This window comes from Parasteatoda tepidariorum, chromosome 8 (genome assembly GCF_982258835.1).
Source record: "Parasteatoda tepidariorum strain Cologne lab strain chromosome 8, Ptep-v5.0, whole genome shotgun sequence".
NCBI lineage: Eukaryota > Metazoa > Arthropoda > Arachnida > Araneae > Theridiidae > Parasteatoda > Parasteatoda tepidariorum.
The window spans coordinates 28,606,392-28,618,408 of record NC_141762.1 but is presented as its reverse complement, the minus strand read 5'-3'; the positions used below and the strand labels follow the sequence as shown (position 1 = coordinate 28,618,408).

Below are 12,017 nucleotides of genomic sequence, written 5' to 3'. Positions count from 1 at the left end.
TGACTATAGTGTTGCCAATTTAGTTAGAGAAATAAAAGCGTTTTTAGTGCGATTTAAGAGAAATAAATATATAGGTGAAAAATCATAACTAAACATTTTTTATATTAAAAGCTGTTTTAAAAAAATATGCATTGATAGAAAAATAGAAATATTTTAATTCTTTTGAAAAAAATAATAGTAATATTATAATTTTGCTACGAAATAGAGTAATATAGCTTCTAATAGTAACCCTTTGTGCTAAAATTTAAGTAGATTACAAACAGCGTTAAAAATAATAAAAGTAAAATTTTTATTTTAAATATTAAATGGGTTTAGGTATCACACAAATAACTTCTAACAATATTGATTAACCCCTTAACGATCGGTTAATTTTCAAGAAAACGGTCATAAATGTGTCTATTTTTTTTATCCCTGTAAATTGATTAGTGCTGACATCTAGTTTAAAATTAATTAACTATCTACAATTACCCTAAAAATATCCTGGTACTGCCATCTGGTGTGTAAAATGAGAAATAAAATGTTTTACGGGCAAAAGAAATGAATTAGTTTTATTCTTATTGGCGCGTTACTATTGAACACTCCAGCCCGGAAATACCACGGGAGCGAGAAATAGAGGGCGAAACCTTACCCCGCCATTTTCACGGAAGCGAGAAGGAAGGGGTTAGTTGTACATTGATCTCAATTAGTGTGATGTAACCTCTGACGAATTATATTAACCCTGCTTTCCCATTAACTTATTCTACCGATGAAGGTGTACTTATGTGACAGAAAAACACGTTTAGAATTTTAAATTTTTTTTTTACAAAATGTTCTTAAACTTTGTTTTTAATCTATTTCCAGATACGGGTTTTGTTTCAATCTTATTCTCGTCCTATTTAGTGGAAAAAGGTCTCGAGAAGATTTAGCAATCAACAATCGATTAGAAATACGCGCAGATTTGGCTGCAAATAAAAATCGCATGAGTGCGAACGCTAAGATGGGAACAGTGTAAATGGGTGTTAGGAATTAATAGATCTTGCTAATTGGAAGATTGCGGATGAAAGCAAAGCATAAGCATAACTGTCAATGCGCAAATTTTAAGGCTAGTTTAATGAATGCCTCTTTTTATCTTAGTGAGCACTCAAATAAAATATTTTGGATTTTTAATAGTGTCTTTTAAAGCTCTTTTGCGAAAAAAAAACACAGTTTTAGTGCATAGAGCAAAGCTATAATTTTAAACTATGTCTACACGAGCTTTGAGGCTCTTACTCAAACAAGGTTCCCGCTCAGTTTTCAGAAAAAATAACTAACTAAATAAATAAATAATAAAAAAAATAGTGACTTTCTAGGACTTAAAATCAAATTTTTTCTAGGACCTATTTGGTAATATATTAACTTTAAAATACATGTCAACCAGATTTTAAAATTACGTTGAGGTAGAAAATATGTATTAAGCACAAAGCTTAGCTGACTAAATAAAACTGAAAAATTTATTTTCAATCCACCCAGTTCTCGATTGGTTCAGGTCAAATGAATGGGTCCGTCCTATAAACGGGCTGTGAGGCGCGTGCGACTGAAGTCATATTTTTGGCCATAGATGGCGCCACTGAAAAACAAGAAACGCATCCTCTGCCCTAAAATACGCTTGGTTTCACCAAGCAGGATAGCTGATATTAGCAAGTGGCATTGGAAACAACAACAGGATTATTATGAAACATGATTTACCAGATTAAGCGCTTTTTCTGAATCGACACTGTCTTCATCTTGCCTGAGGTCAACCGAGTCATGACTAGTGCTGCTGTCTTGGGTGTCGTTCGAGAGATCGCCATTCATCCCGGAATCTGCAGAAGAAAGGAAAAACATACGATAAGTACACTTGAATATATGATAAGTATACTACACTACTATAAGTATATGATAAGTATACTACACTACTATGAGTATATGATAAGTATACTACACTACTATAAGTATATAATAAGTATACTGCATTACTATAAGTATATTTTTGATGTACTCGTGTCAGAATGTCTAACGGTAAATAACGGATGTGCGATAACTATGAATGACGATAAATATCCACAATAATGTCACGAGTATTATCAACAACGATAATAATAAGATACGATACTAATATGATATTACCGAAATGATTACCGGCAAATTAAATAACGATAACTACTCGAATATAGTCAGTAACAATGATTATAGAAGACGATATTATCGTGGTGTAATGATAATGGAATATTGGCTAATGTAAAAATAACGAAATGTAGTTGGAGAAATATCACAATCAATACACATATCAATATACATATTATCATCATATCGAAATAACGATATATACTTACGATATATTACGATATTTAAATTTCGATATCGCTCAAAACTAACTTTTATATTTAATTACCCACAAATTTAATATATTAATACATATTAAACAAGAAATGTAAAAATGCATTTACAAGAACCAGATTTTAAATGGATAAATGAAAAATTATAAATTAATTTTAACAATTAGTTTTTATTTAAATCGACAAGGAAAATCTGGTTTTAAGGAACTAATTTTTCAAAAAGTATAACCCAAACTTTTACATTCAACTACATACAACAACATTTTAAATTTAGGACTAACAAACTAGAGCGATTCAGCATATATGGGATCAGGAATCCTTACTAAACTATTTGTGTAATGTTAACCGAATCTTCAGATCGTTGAAATGCTCTTGTTGTTTTCTGAAAAATTACTTTCCTTCTCTTGATAACAACTTGGTTATAATTATTATGTGTGTTGGAGCACGAACATGCTTAACTTCTTTATATAATTTATTCCCCAGGCTCTTGCTTCCTAAACCAGTCAAACAGATTTATTCCCTAGGCTCTTGTTTCCTAAACCAGTCAAACAAATTTATTCCCGAGGCTTTTGCTTCCTAAACCAGTCAAATAGATTTATTCCCGAGGCTCTTGCTTCCTAAACCAGTCAAACAGATTTATTCCCTAGGCTCTTGCTTCCTAAACCAGTCAAACAGATTTATACCCTAGATTCTTGCTTCCTGAACCATTCAAACAGATTTATTCCCTAGGCTCTTGCTTCATAAACCAGTCAAACAAATTTATTCCCTAGGCTCTTGCTTCCTAAACTAGTCAAACAGATTTATTCCCTAGGCTTTTGCTTCCGAAACCAGTCAAACAGATTTAATCTCCAAGCTCTTGCTTCCTAAACCAGTCAAAATCTTCATATCAGCGTATGAATAAATATAGTTTACTCTCATTCTTATGAAAACAATCACGTAAAATGTTGCGATTAATAATTAAAATTTAATAAGAAAACAGCAACAACAAAATATTTATTTGTTCGAAAGGAATAATCAGCTCTCTTTGAAAAAGAATAAATTGGATCTCACACAGAACCAAAGCCAATCGAAAAAAACAAAATCGCATTACATAGAATTCTATTCAAACAGCCTTAAATGTTAGAACGGTGGACAGCACGGGATTCGCAAACGTAAGAAGAAAAAAAAAAATTCGAGAAAAGAACGAATTTAGACTCCTCTACACTATTTTTTCTTCCGAATTTCAGGAAAGCGCTCTCATTTCCAATCTCGTTTGCGATCGCACTGACCGCTCTGGACTTGCGAGGAGGCGGTAGAAAGAAAAAAAAAAGAAGAAAAAAAAAAAGGGACACACACATTGCATCAAGAAATCTAATCGTAGAGTACACAAGATGAAGTGGTGGGAGGGTAGAAGTACTGGACGTGTTCGAACGGAATATGAGATCAAAAGTTTCGCTCCCGTTTCATCATTTCGCTGAGGAGATTTCCAGAAACAGGAAGATAGTTCCATCCCTCCAATACACATATATCGATATTGTAGCAGAAATCTGCACATGTAGCGAATTTTTTTCTTTTTTTAAACATCTCTAACTTGGTGGCACCTGAGACCGCTTTTCATAAATGTGTTGCATCTTGAAGAAATGGGATAAATACAGTTTGAATAAATACGCGACGTGAGAGAAGGAAACTGAGACAGGATATTTTTAAAAAAAAGTAATTGGGATTTAAGACACGAGAAATGGCCACGCATAGTTGAGGGAGAGAATTTTAGTTTTTAGAAACAAAAAGATTTAATTTATTGTAATAAAGTAAACTTTGATAGGGTATCAGCAAGAGGTTTGAACACACATGGAATATATTTTTTATATAAACATGGAGGCACATACGGTTACTTTTATTGCATCGCGAGAAATTGTATATCACTGCATTGCAAGAAATTGCATATCACTATATCACGGGAAGTTAGAAAAGAAAAATGGAGAGACGTGGTGGCTCAGGAGATAGACCGCTCGCCTCCCAATGAGATGACCTAGGTCCGATCCCATGGGTTGGCTGGTGGATTCGAATTCTGCTCCTGGCTCGATCCGATCACAGTACTGACATAAATTATCTTCAGTGGTGTATGGATCTTGGGTTAGAATCCCTTTACTGTTGGGCTAACCATGGGAGGTTTACGTGGTTTTCCTCTCCATGTGAAGCAAATGTGATGTAAAAGTCAGTAATGTAATGTCAGCAAAAAGTGCATGCAAATGCATTGTGAGGTATTGAAAGAGAAAACTAGAGATTACTAGAAAAAAAAGCCACTTTTATCTTCTCTATGTAGTCATATCGTAATGGTAAAAAATCTGCATACGAGTAGAACATTTTTATTCTATATTTTTAACTTGGTTGCACAAACGATTTTTATAGCATAACATTCTATCTTATTTTTTTTTGTTCATCATTGCATAGTAATAAAAAATTGCTTTATATATATATTTTTTATTTCATAAGGAAGTATATAATATTTAGAAATGAAATATTTTCAAAATTGAAATATTTAATTGATTTAAAAAAAACTTCTTAAAAACTATTTAACTAACTAATTTCTGCCGAAATAAAATAGTTAACCTAAAGCACTTTAACAAAAGTACCTGTGCTAAGCGAAGTCAAGTAGAAAGCTCTACTGCATTTTTTAGTAATTGATTGATTTTTTCTCCTCTTTGAAAGTTACAATTGGTAAGAATAGAAAGAATAAAGAAGAAAAATAACAATATACCTTTCACTACATTGGATATCAGACTAACAACTGAAGACTTAACCCCCGCATCTCTTACAAATACAACGACACCCCCTTTACTGTTCGCTTTCTTTGAGTTATGACTAATGGACCAGCTAACTCCTACAACTTTTGACGTAGGTGGACTTCTCCTGACCTCCCCTCACCATATCCTCAACATTCGAATATATATCTACAGATGCGTATTGGAGGAAAAATATGAGAAGAAAAGCAATGTAAGTCGAACAGAATTTTCAATAAAAAAGATTTTATCACAAATATATATTGAATAAGGAATGACCAACGAAAAATTTTTTTTATAAAAGTTTCTTGGGTATGGTCATTATTTAGAGGATCAATTAGCATCCATACGCGGTTTATTGCCCTATAACTATATGATACAGCTTGTGTAAGCTTAATTATAGAACAAAACTGATATTTACGTCTTATTCAATAACGAAACCATGCATAGTACGTACAGAACAAAACAGTCTTCATTCAGTTATCGAACAAGATATTGCGATTGCTTTTAAATTAATTGCATGCCATATAACTTAACTGAGGAATTAAACTGGTGTTTATGTTGAATTCAACGGAAAACCAAAGAACCAACCAAAGAATATACAAAAAAAGTTACCTGGAAATATATTTATATTACCCACTAGATCGGTGTTAAAAATTAACCATATGCTATAAAGCAATTAAATGCTTGTGACGTATTCCACGGAAAATAATGGATAGACAAAAGCATTTGAAAAAAATAAAGAAAATATCTTTTGATAGTTACTTGGCAACTCGATTCTTCTAACATCTAAATAGAGTGTTTCAAATTAACTGCATGCCTAGAATTTAACTAAGGAACAAAATTGGGTGTTTGTGAAGAATTCAATGGAAAAATAATACATAAACAAAAGCATATGGAATAAACAAAGTAAACATCTTCTGATAGTTACCAGACGATATATATTTCCATTAAACCCTAGATTGATTGCCTAAACTTTGCCATATAGGGTAAGTAAAGAATTGCTGCTAGCATTCAATTCAACAAAAAATATACATCATATGAAATATTAAACTGGTTTGTACAATTCAATGGAAAAACAGTAGAAGGTAAAATAGATATTTAAACCGACAAAATATCGTTTGAATACCGAAAGTGATTTGTATAATTCAATAGAAGAATAGTAGAAGATTAGATGTGTAAAGAGTCTAAATGTCGTCTGAATACTGAAATTGATTTGTACAATTCAATATAAGAACAGTAGAAGATAGAGTAAACAAGTAAACAGACAAAACATCATCTGAATACTGAATTGTGCAATTCAAAGGAGAAACAGTTGAAGACAAAATAGATGTGTAAATTTGCTATAAATCTTCAGCTGAATAAGTGTATATGATAATTACGTTTTTAAAATATCTTTCAAACCACTACTGTTACTATTTTTTTTTTATCGGCTAGCATGTAATAAAAATGTAATTTTCTAGATCCAAGCATATACCAGTGTTCTCCTAAATATCCAGATGGGAGTTTGGTAGATATATATACTCTTCATCTAGATCGCCACATCAGAGCGACAGATGTTTCTGATGGAGGGGAAATGTATTCTCGCTTTCCATTGTTGGTTCCACCGGTAGCAACGACTGACCTATGTCCAGTGTTCTCCTCCCGAATTCAACAAAGGAGCGGGTGGTCCAGGTGACCACGCTCTTTTGTCCACGGCGCTGATTACGGCGCCTCTTTTATTCCAGGTAGAATGACAAAGAAAGGAGATTCTGTATTTCATTAAAATAAAACTCCTTAAATACCTGTATATAATTTTAGACACTGTATCCAATTCATTCGAAGAACAACGGAGAGATTGCCATTTTGTTTAAAAGTTGTTTATGATTTATCCAAGACATAAGAAACAGTCCTGGGTCTCATTTGACTGTTACTTAAGACAGCAGTCAAAGGACCCCCTGGTTTGAATAAACAACTTCCTTCTGACATGTGTCGTTTTCTAGGAAGAATCGAGAGATGATTGAAATTTTGTTCAAAGCTGTCCATGGTTGCCCGAGGTATAACAGTTATATTGGACTTCTTTCTGAAGTGTGTGCTTTTGAGGAAGAATCGAGAGACGATAATAGTTTTGTTTAAAAGTTTTTTACTGTTATCCAAGTTATAACAGTCATGGGCGACCTTGGTTTAAATGAACACCTTTCTTCTGACTGGTGTTGTTTCCAAAGAAGAATAGAGATTTGATTGAGAATTTTTGTCAAAGATGTCCATGGTTACCCAAGTCATAACAGTCAAATGAGACCCAGGTTTGAACGGCAGCCTCCTCTTGACTTGTAGTTTTCAGGAAGAATCGAGAGAGGATTGCGATTTTGTTTGAAAATTTTTATAATCGACATAACATTCATAGATGAACGTGGTTTGAATGAACAACTTCCTTCTGACATGTGTCGTTTTCTAGGAAGAACCGAGAGATGATTGAGATTTTGTTTAAAGCTATCCATGGTTGTCCAAGACATAACAGTCATACGCTATCTTGGTTTGAATGGACAACTTCCTTCTGACGTGTATTTTCGAGGAAAAAAAAATCGAGAAATGATTTCGTTTAAAAGCTGTTCAAGATATAACAGTCACATGAGATCTAGATATGAATGACAGCTTCCTCCTGGCATCTGCTTTTGAAGAAGAATTAAAAGATTTTGTTTAAATGCTGCTTAGTATTATCCAAGACATAATAGTCCCAAGCTATTCAGCTTTTTTTTTTACTTGGCATTTTAAGAATATTTAAACGTGTTAAAGTATAAAAAAGTATCTTTCAGATATTTTTCGTTAATTAGAAGTTTTTAACCATATATTTTTCCAGTCAAGTGAATCTTGTCCATTTAAGATGTGAAGAAATAAATTCTAAGTAAACACAAACATTTTATTAAGTTAAAATAATTATAAACTTTTGAAATATCATACGCCTAAGCTCAAAATTACAGGAAAAATAATCTATCTAAATTTTAACTTAAATAAAAAAGGAAACCTCAATGCATTATTAAAAGTCGTCAAAATTTATGTTATAATACTGTTAAAACTTTAGGAGCATATATGTAACAGCAATATCGATTAAAGCACCTCAAACTTCATGCTTTCTATAGTTCTACTATGGTTCAACTACAATGGTTTCTACAATTATGGATATTACGCTTCAACGTAAAGGGAACCATGGTTGGATTCTATGTCATATTAAGGTTGCTGCAAATTTGCCCAATATTATGCGTCAAATGTTGAATGTTTTTATGAATGCTTAATCAATATATAACTGAATATCAATATATTTTTTTTTTGCTTCACTTTGCCATAAAATTAAACTTCGCATTCTCAAAAAAATTTTTTTTTTCAACATTGAGCCATACTAAAGGTAGAAATAAGTATTTGATGGGTATATAACTGAAAAATTAAAAAAAAAAAATCATATTTCTGCTTTACTTTGTTATAAATTTAAACTTTGTAATCTCAAAAGAGAGTTCAGCCAAATCAAGATGAACCACAATGCCATGTAATAAAATATAAGAAGTATGATAACATAGTTCAAGACGCTCTAAAATTTCTAACAGAAAAATAATAAGATATTTACGCATTGCAAATAAAAATTTTGTTAAACATGTAACAGATTTAGCGGGGTAATCATACAGTTTCTCAACATCCGAGAAAAGTGATTTGAAATTGCTTATTTATTGGATACATACAGATGTAGTGGGATTATCATACAATTTCTCAACGTCTGAGAAAATAACATTAGAATTGTTATTACTTATTTATTGCATGCATAGATTAGTCGGTGAATGCTATTATCATGCACTTTATAAAAAAAACCTTATGTTATTATCATGTATCTACTCTGCACGTGTATAGATTGTTAAAGAAGAATGGAAAAAAATCAATGAACTTAATCTGATAAAACAAATACAAGCGATTATAATCTAATCGTGATACGGTTGAAAAAAATACTATGCCAAATAACTACTTGATACAAAGCATAATGTATATGCGTATATTAAGAGAAACGAAATTCAGGAATCAATAGGAGTATTTCAGAAGTTTAGAGCCAAAATAAATAAGTACAAATTATTTAAAAAAGTTAACATAAAAAAAAATCTGTGCTATTTAATAAACGAAATAAGACAATTATAAAGTTTAATTATTTATTTTATAAAATGGAGATCTTTTTAAAAATAATTCCTGCCTTTTTTTTAAAATTCAAGATATTTAAAATACAAACTATGAACTTAATATTACAGAGATCGAACTCGAATTTTATTTGCGTAAATTATGGGTGTCAAAATGCTAAAAGTTAGTGTTCTATATTTTTTATATTATAATTAATCAGAAAAAAACCTTCCTAATTTCATGAAAAAAGAATTTTTTTCTTTGCTTCTAATGCTGATTACTTTATCAAATAGGCTAACAATACAAATCATTAATTAAAACTCCTGTAAACTTTGTTATTATCGCAAATAACAAAGTTATGATCAGTTTAACTTATGAGTACTTAAATGTTCAGAGCTAGCTAATGTTAATTTAGAGTATCACGATATTTAGAGAAATAATGAATACCATAAATTAAACATTTCAGATGGGATTCATGATTAATGAGAATTTAATTTTAGAAATCAAATATTTCATTTATAAACGCTCATTTATAAATATAAAAAATTAAATTATTAAGTTAAAAGACTAACAGGTACGCCATGCTATAATTGTCTCAAAAACCAAATGAATTCTAGATTTTTAAGATTAAAATTGAAAATGAATTTTGATAAAAAGCTTATTCGATCTATTCTGCTTTATAGCATGTAATGCTGGGCAATAACCAAGTTACATGAAAATAAATCATTGACCTTTGAATGGAAAATCTTAGAAGAAAATATTTGGTGGAGTCCATGACAATAATTGCTGGAGGTCCTTGTTTAACTTTGGAATTTACCAATAGTGCAATCAACCTGATATTATTAAAATCATAAAGTCAATAGCCTACGATGGCCAGGACAACTATTCCAATCTTATAATACAAACACAGTATAAAAAGCTCACATACACTAATCCCATGGGAAACAGAAAACGGATAAAACCACATATTAGGTGGCTTGACACGGCGGAGAAGGACTTTCATATAATAAATCAAAGAAACTGGAAGAGCCTTGCTGCGGATAAGATCAAAGACTACTTGGGATGGTATTGGCCTGTAATAGGCTGTAGGACCTTGCAAGAAGAAGAAGTTAAAAAAACTATTCAAAAAATTCTCATTCTTTTATTTTGATGGGTGGGACTTTTGCATAAAATTAGCGTCACATCCAAGAAAACATGAAAGAGTATAAATATTTTTAATTACAGTCGGATCTCTATTTAACTAAGTCGCTAAATCCCGATAATAAGTTCGTTATATGGAAAATTCGTTAAATAGAAAATCACATTTTGAAATACTTAAACGACATGAAACAGGTTTCAAATTCATAAATACTAGACCTAGTTAAAATAGCAATGGATACCCCTTTATATTGTAAAGTAGTATCTACTATTTATTTTATAAATTTTATCTTAAAAGAAATCTGCATGGAATCATGCTATATACATTTTCAACTAAAAAAAGCTACATTTATGCATAAAATTATAGCTGCATTTATTATAAAAGTAATTTTAAGCATACATTACCACATGCGTTCTAAAGTTTAATTGCTACTGATAAAATCAGTTAATTTTGTCGTTTATGTTTTCGCTTGAAATGCGAATAAAAAAAAAGTGATTTTACAACTTTCTCTAAAAGTTAAGTGGCTTCGAAATTCCATTCAAGATCATTTCCCCCATGAAATGTGTTAACAAGTTTAAAATGTTCTGAAATATTTTGGGAAATAGGGAAAGTGGATCTCAAAGAAAAGTTCGTTAAATAGAAAATTCACTTCTCTATTTGGAAGTTATTTTACGAAGAAATTTCCAAAATGAAAAAATTCCTTGAAAAAATTCGCAAAATGGAAGTTCGTTATATAGAAGTCCGACTGTATACTGTAAAGTCTGGAAGGATAGTTTATCGCAATTATATTTTTTCTACAAAAAACAAACATTTAACTAAAAAATATTTAATACATACACACATTTAAAAAGAGTATTAAAAGAAATTTTTTTCTTTGTCTTGGTTACTAAATTTAAATTTAGTAACAGAATGGACAAAATATTGAAGGAACTCTTAATTATCATGCAGAATGGGGAACAGAGTCAGTGGGGAGAAGAGTAGCAATCGAACAAAAAGAAGCGTTAAATATGGAAGCGAGAGAAGTTCTATCATTTTCTCTCCTCTTCCAAACGGAGCACCAAGATCACAGTGGGGATGAAGGGGGAGGGTGAGAGAAACACAGAGGAGGATTGGTGTTGCGGGTGGGGGTAAGGCCACTTCTAATGCACGCCACAGCGTCCGGCAGCAAATTAAATTTGGACATCCAGAGCGGGCTTGAATGGCCCCCTGGCCGGCGATGTCTTGTCCATGTCAGATCAATCATAGAGAATGAAAGTGCAAAACGCACTCTGGCCGAAATTGATTTTTAGATTTCTTGTGTCGACGGTGGGCCCCGCGGGGCCATTTGCTCCGCTGAACTAGATAGACAGAAGATGGCCGAGAAAAAAGAAAGGAGAGACGAGAATGAATAAAAAAAAAGAAGAAAGAATGGCACAGATAGAAGGGGGGAGGGAAACATATAAGGAAACATTGTGTCAGGTAGGGCAGTTATAGAAACGCATTTCTGGCCCACATTAAACAGTGGTAGATGGGGGTATTTCTTTCTTTATTTTTTCTCCCATTCCAAAAGTAGGGGTGGTCGAAACGCAAAATATTTTGAAACCGACCAGAGAGTGACCCATACGAAAATAAGAAGCGGAGATTCTTTTTATCTCGCGCCAGGTTGATTGCCAAGTGTGC

General features: G+C 32.0%; 1 protein-coding gene across 9 annotated transcripts in view; it reads right to left on the bottom strand.

The window, feature by feature from the left end:
- Positions 1-12,017, bottom strand: part of LOC107438772 (uncharacterized) — a 572,328-nt gene that overhangs the window by 25,555 nt on the left and 534,756 nt on the right. For all 9 annotated transcript variants that reach the window (XM_021144690.4, XM_043040146.3, XM_071180569.2 and 6 more), the window contains one exon: positions 1,705-1,820. In XM_021144690.4, the coding sequence (XP_021000349.1) occupies positions 1,705-1,820 (116 nt within the window). The remainder of the gene's footprint in view (positions 1-1,704; positions 1,821-12,017) is intronic.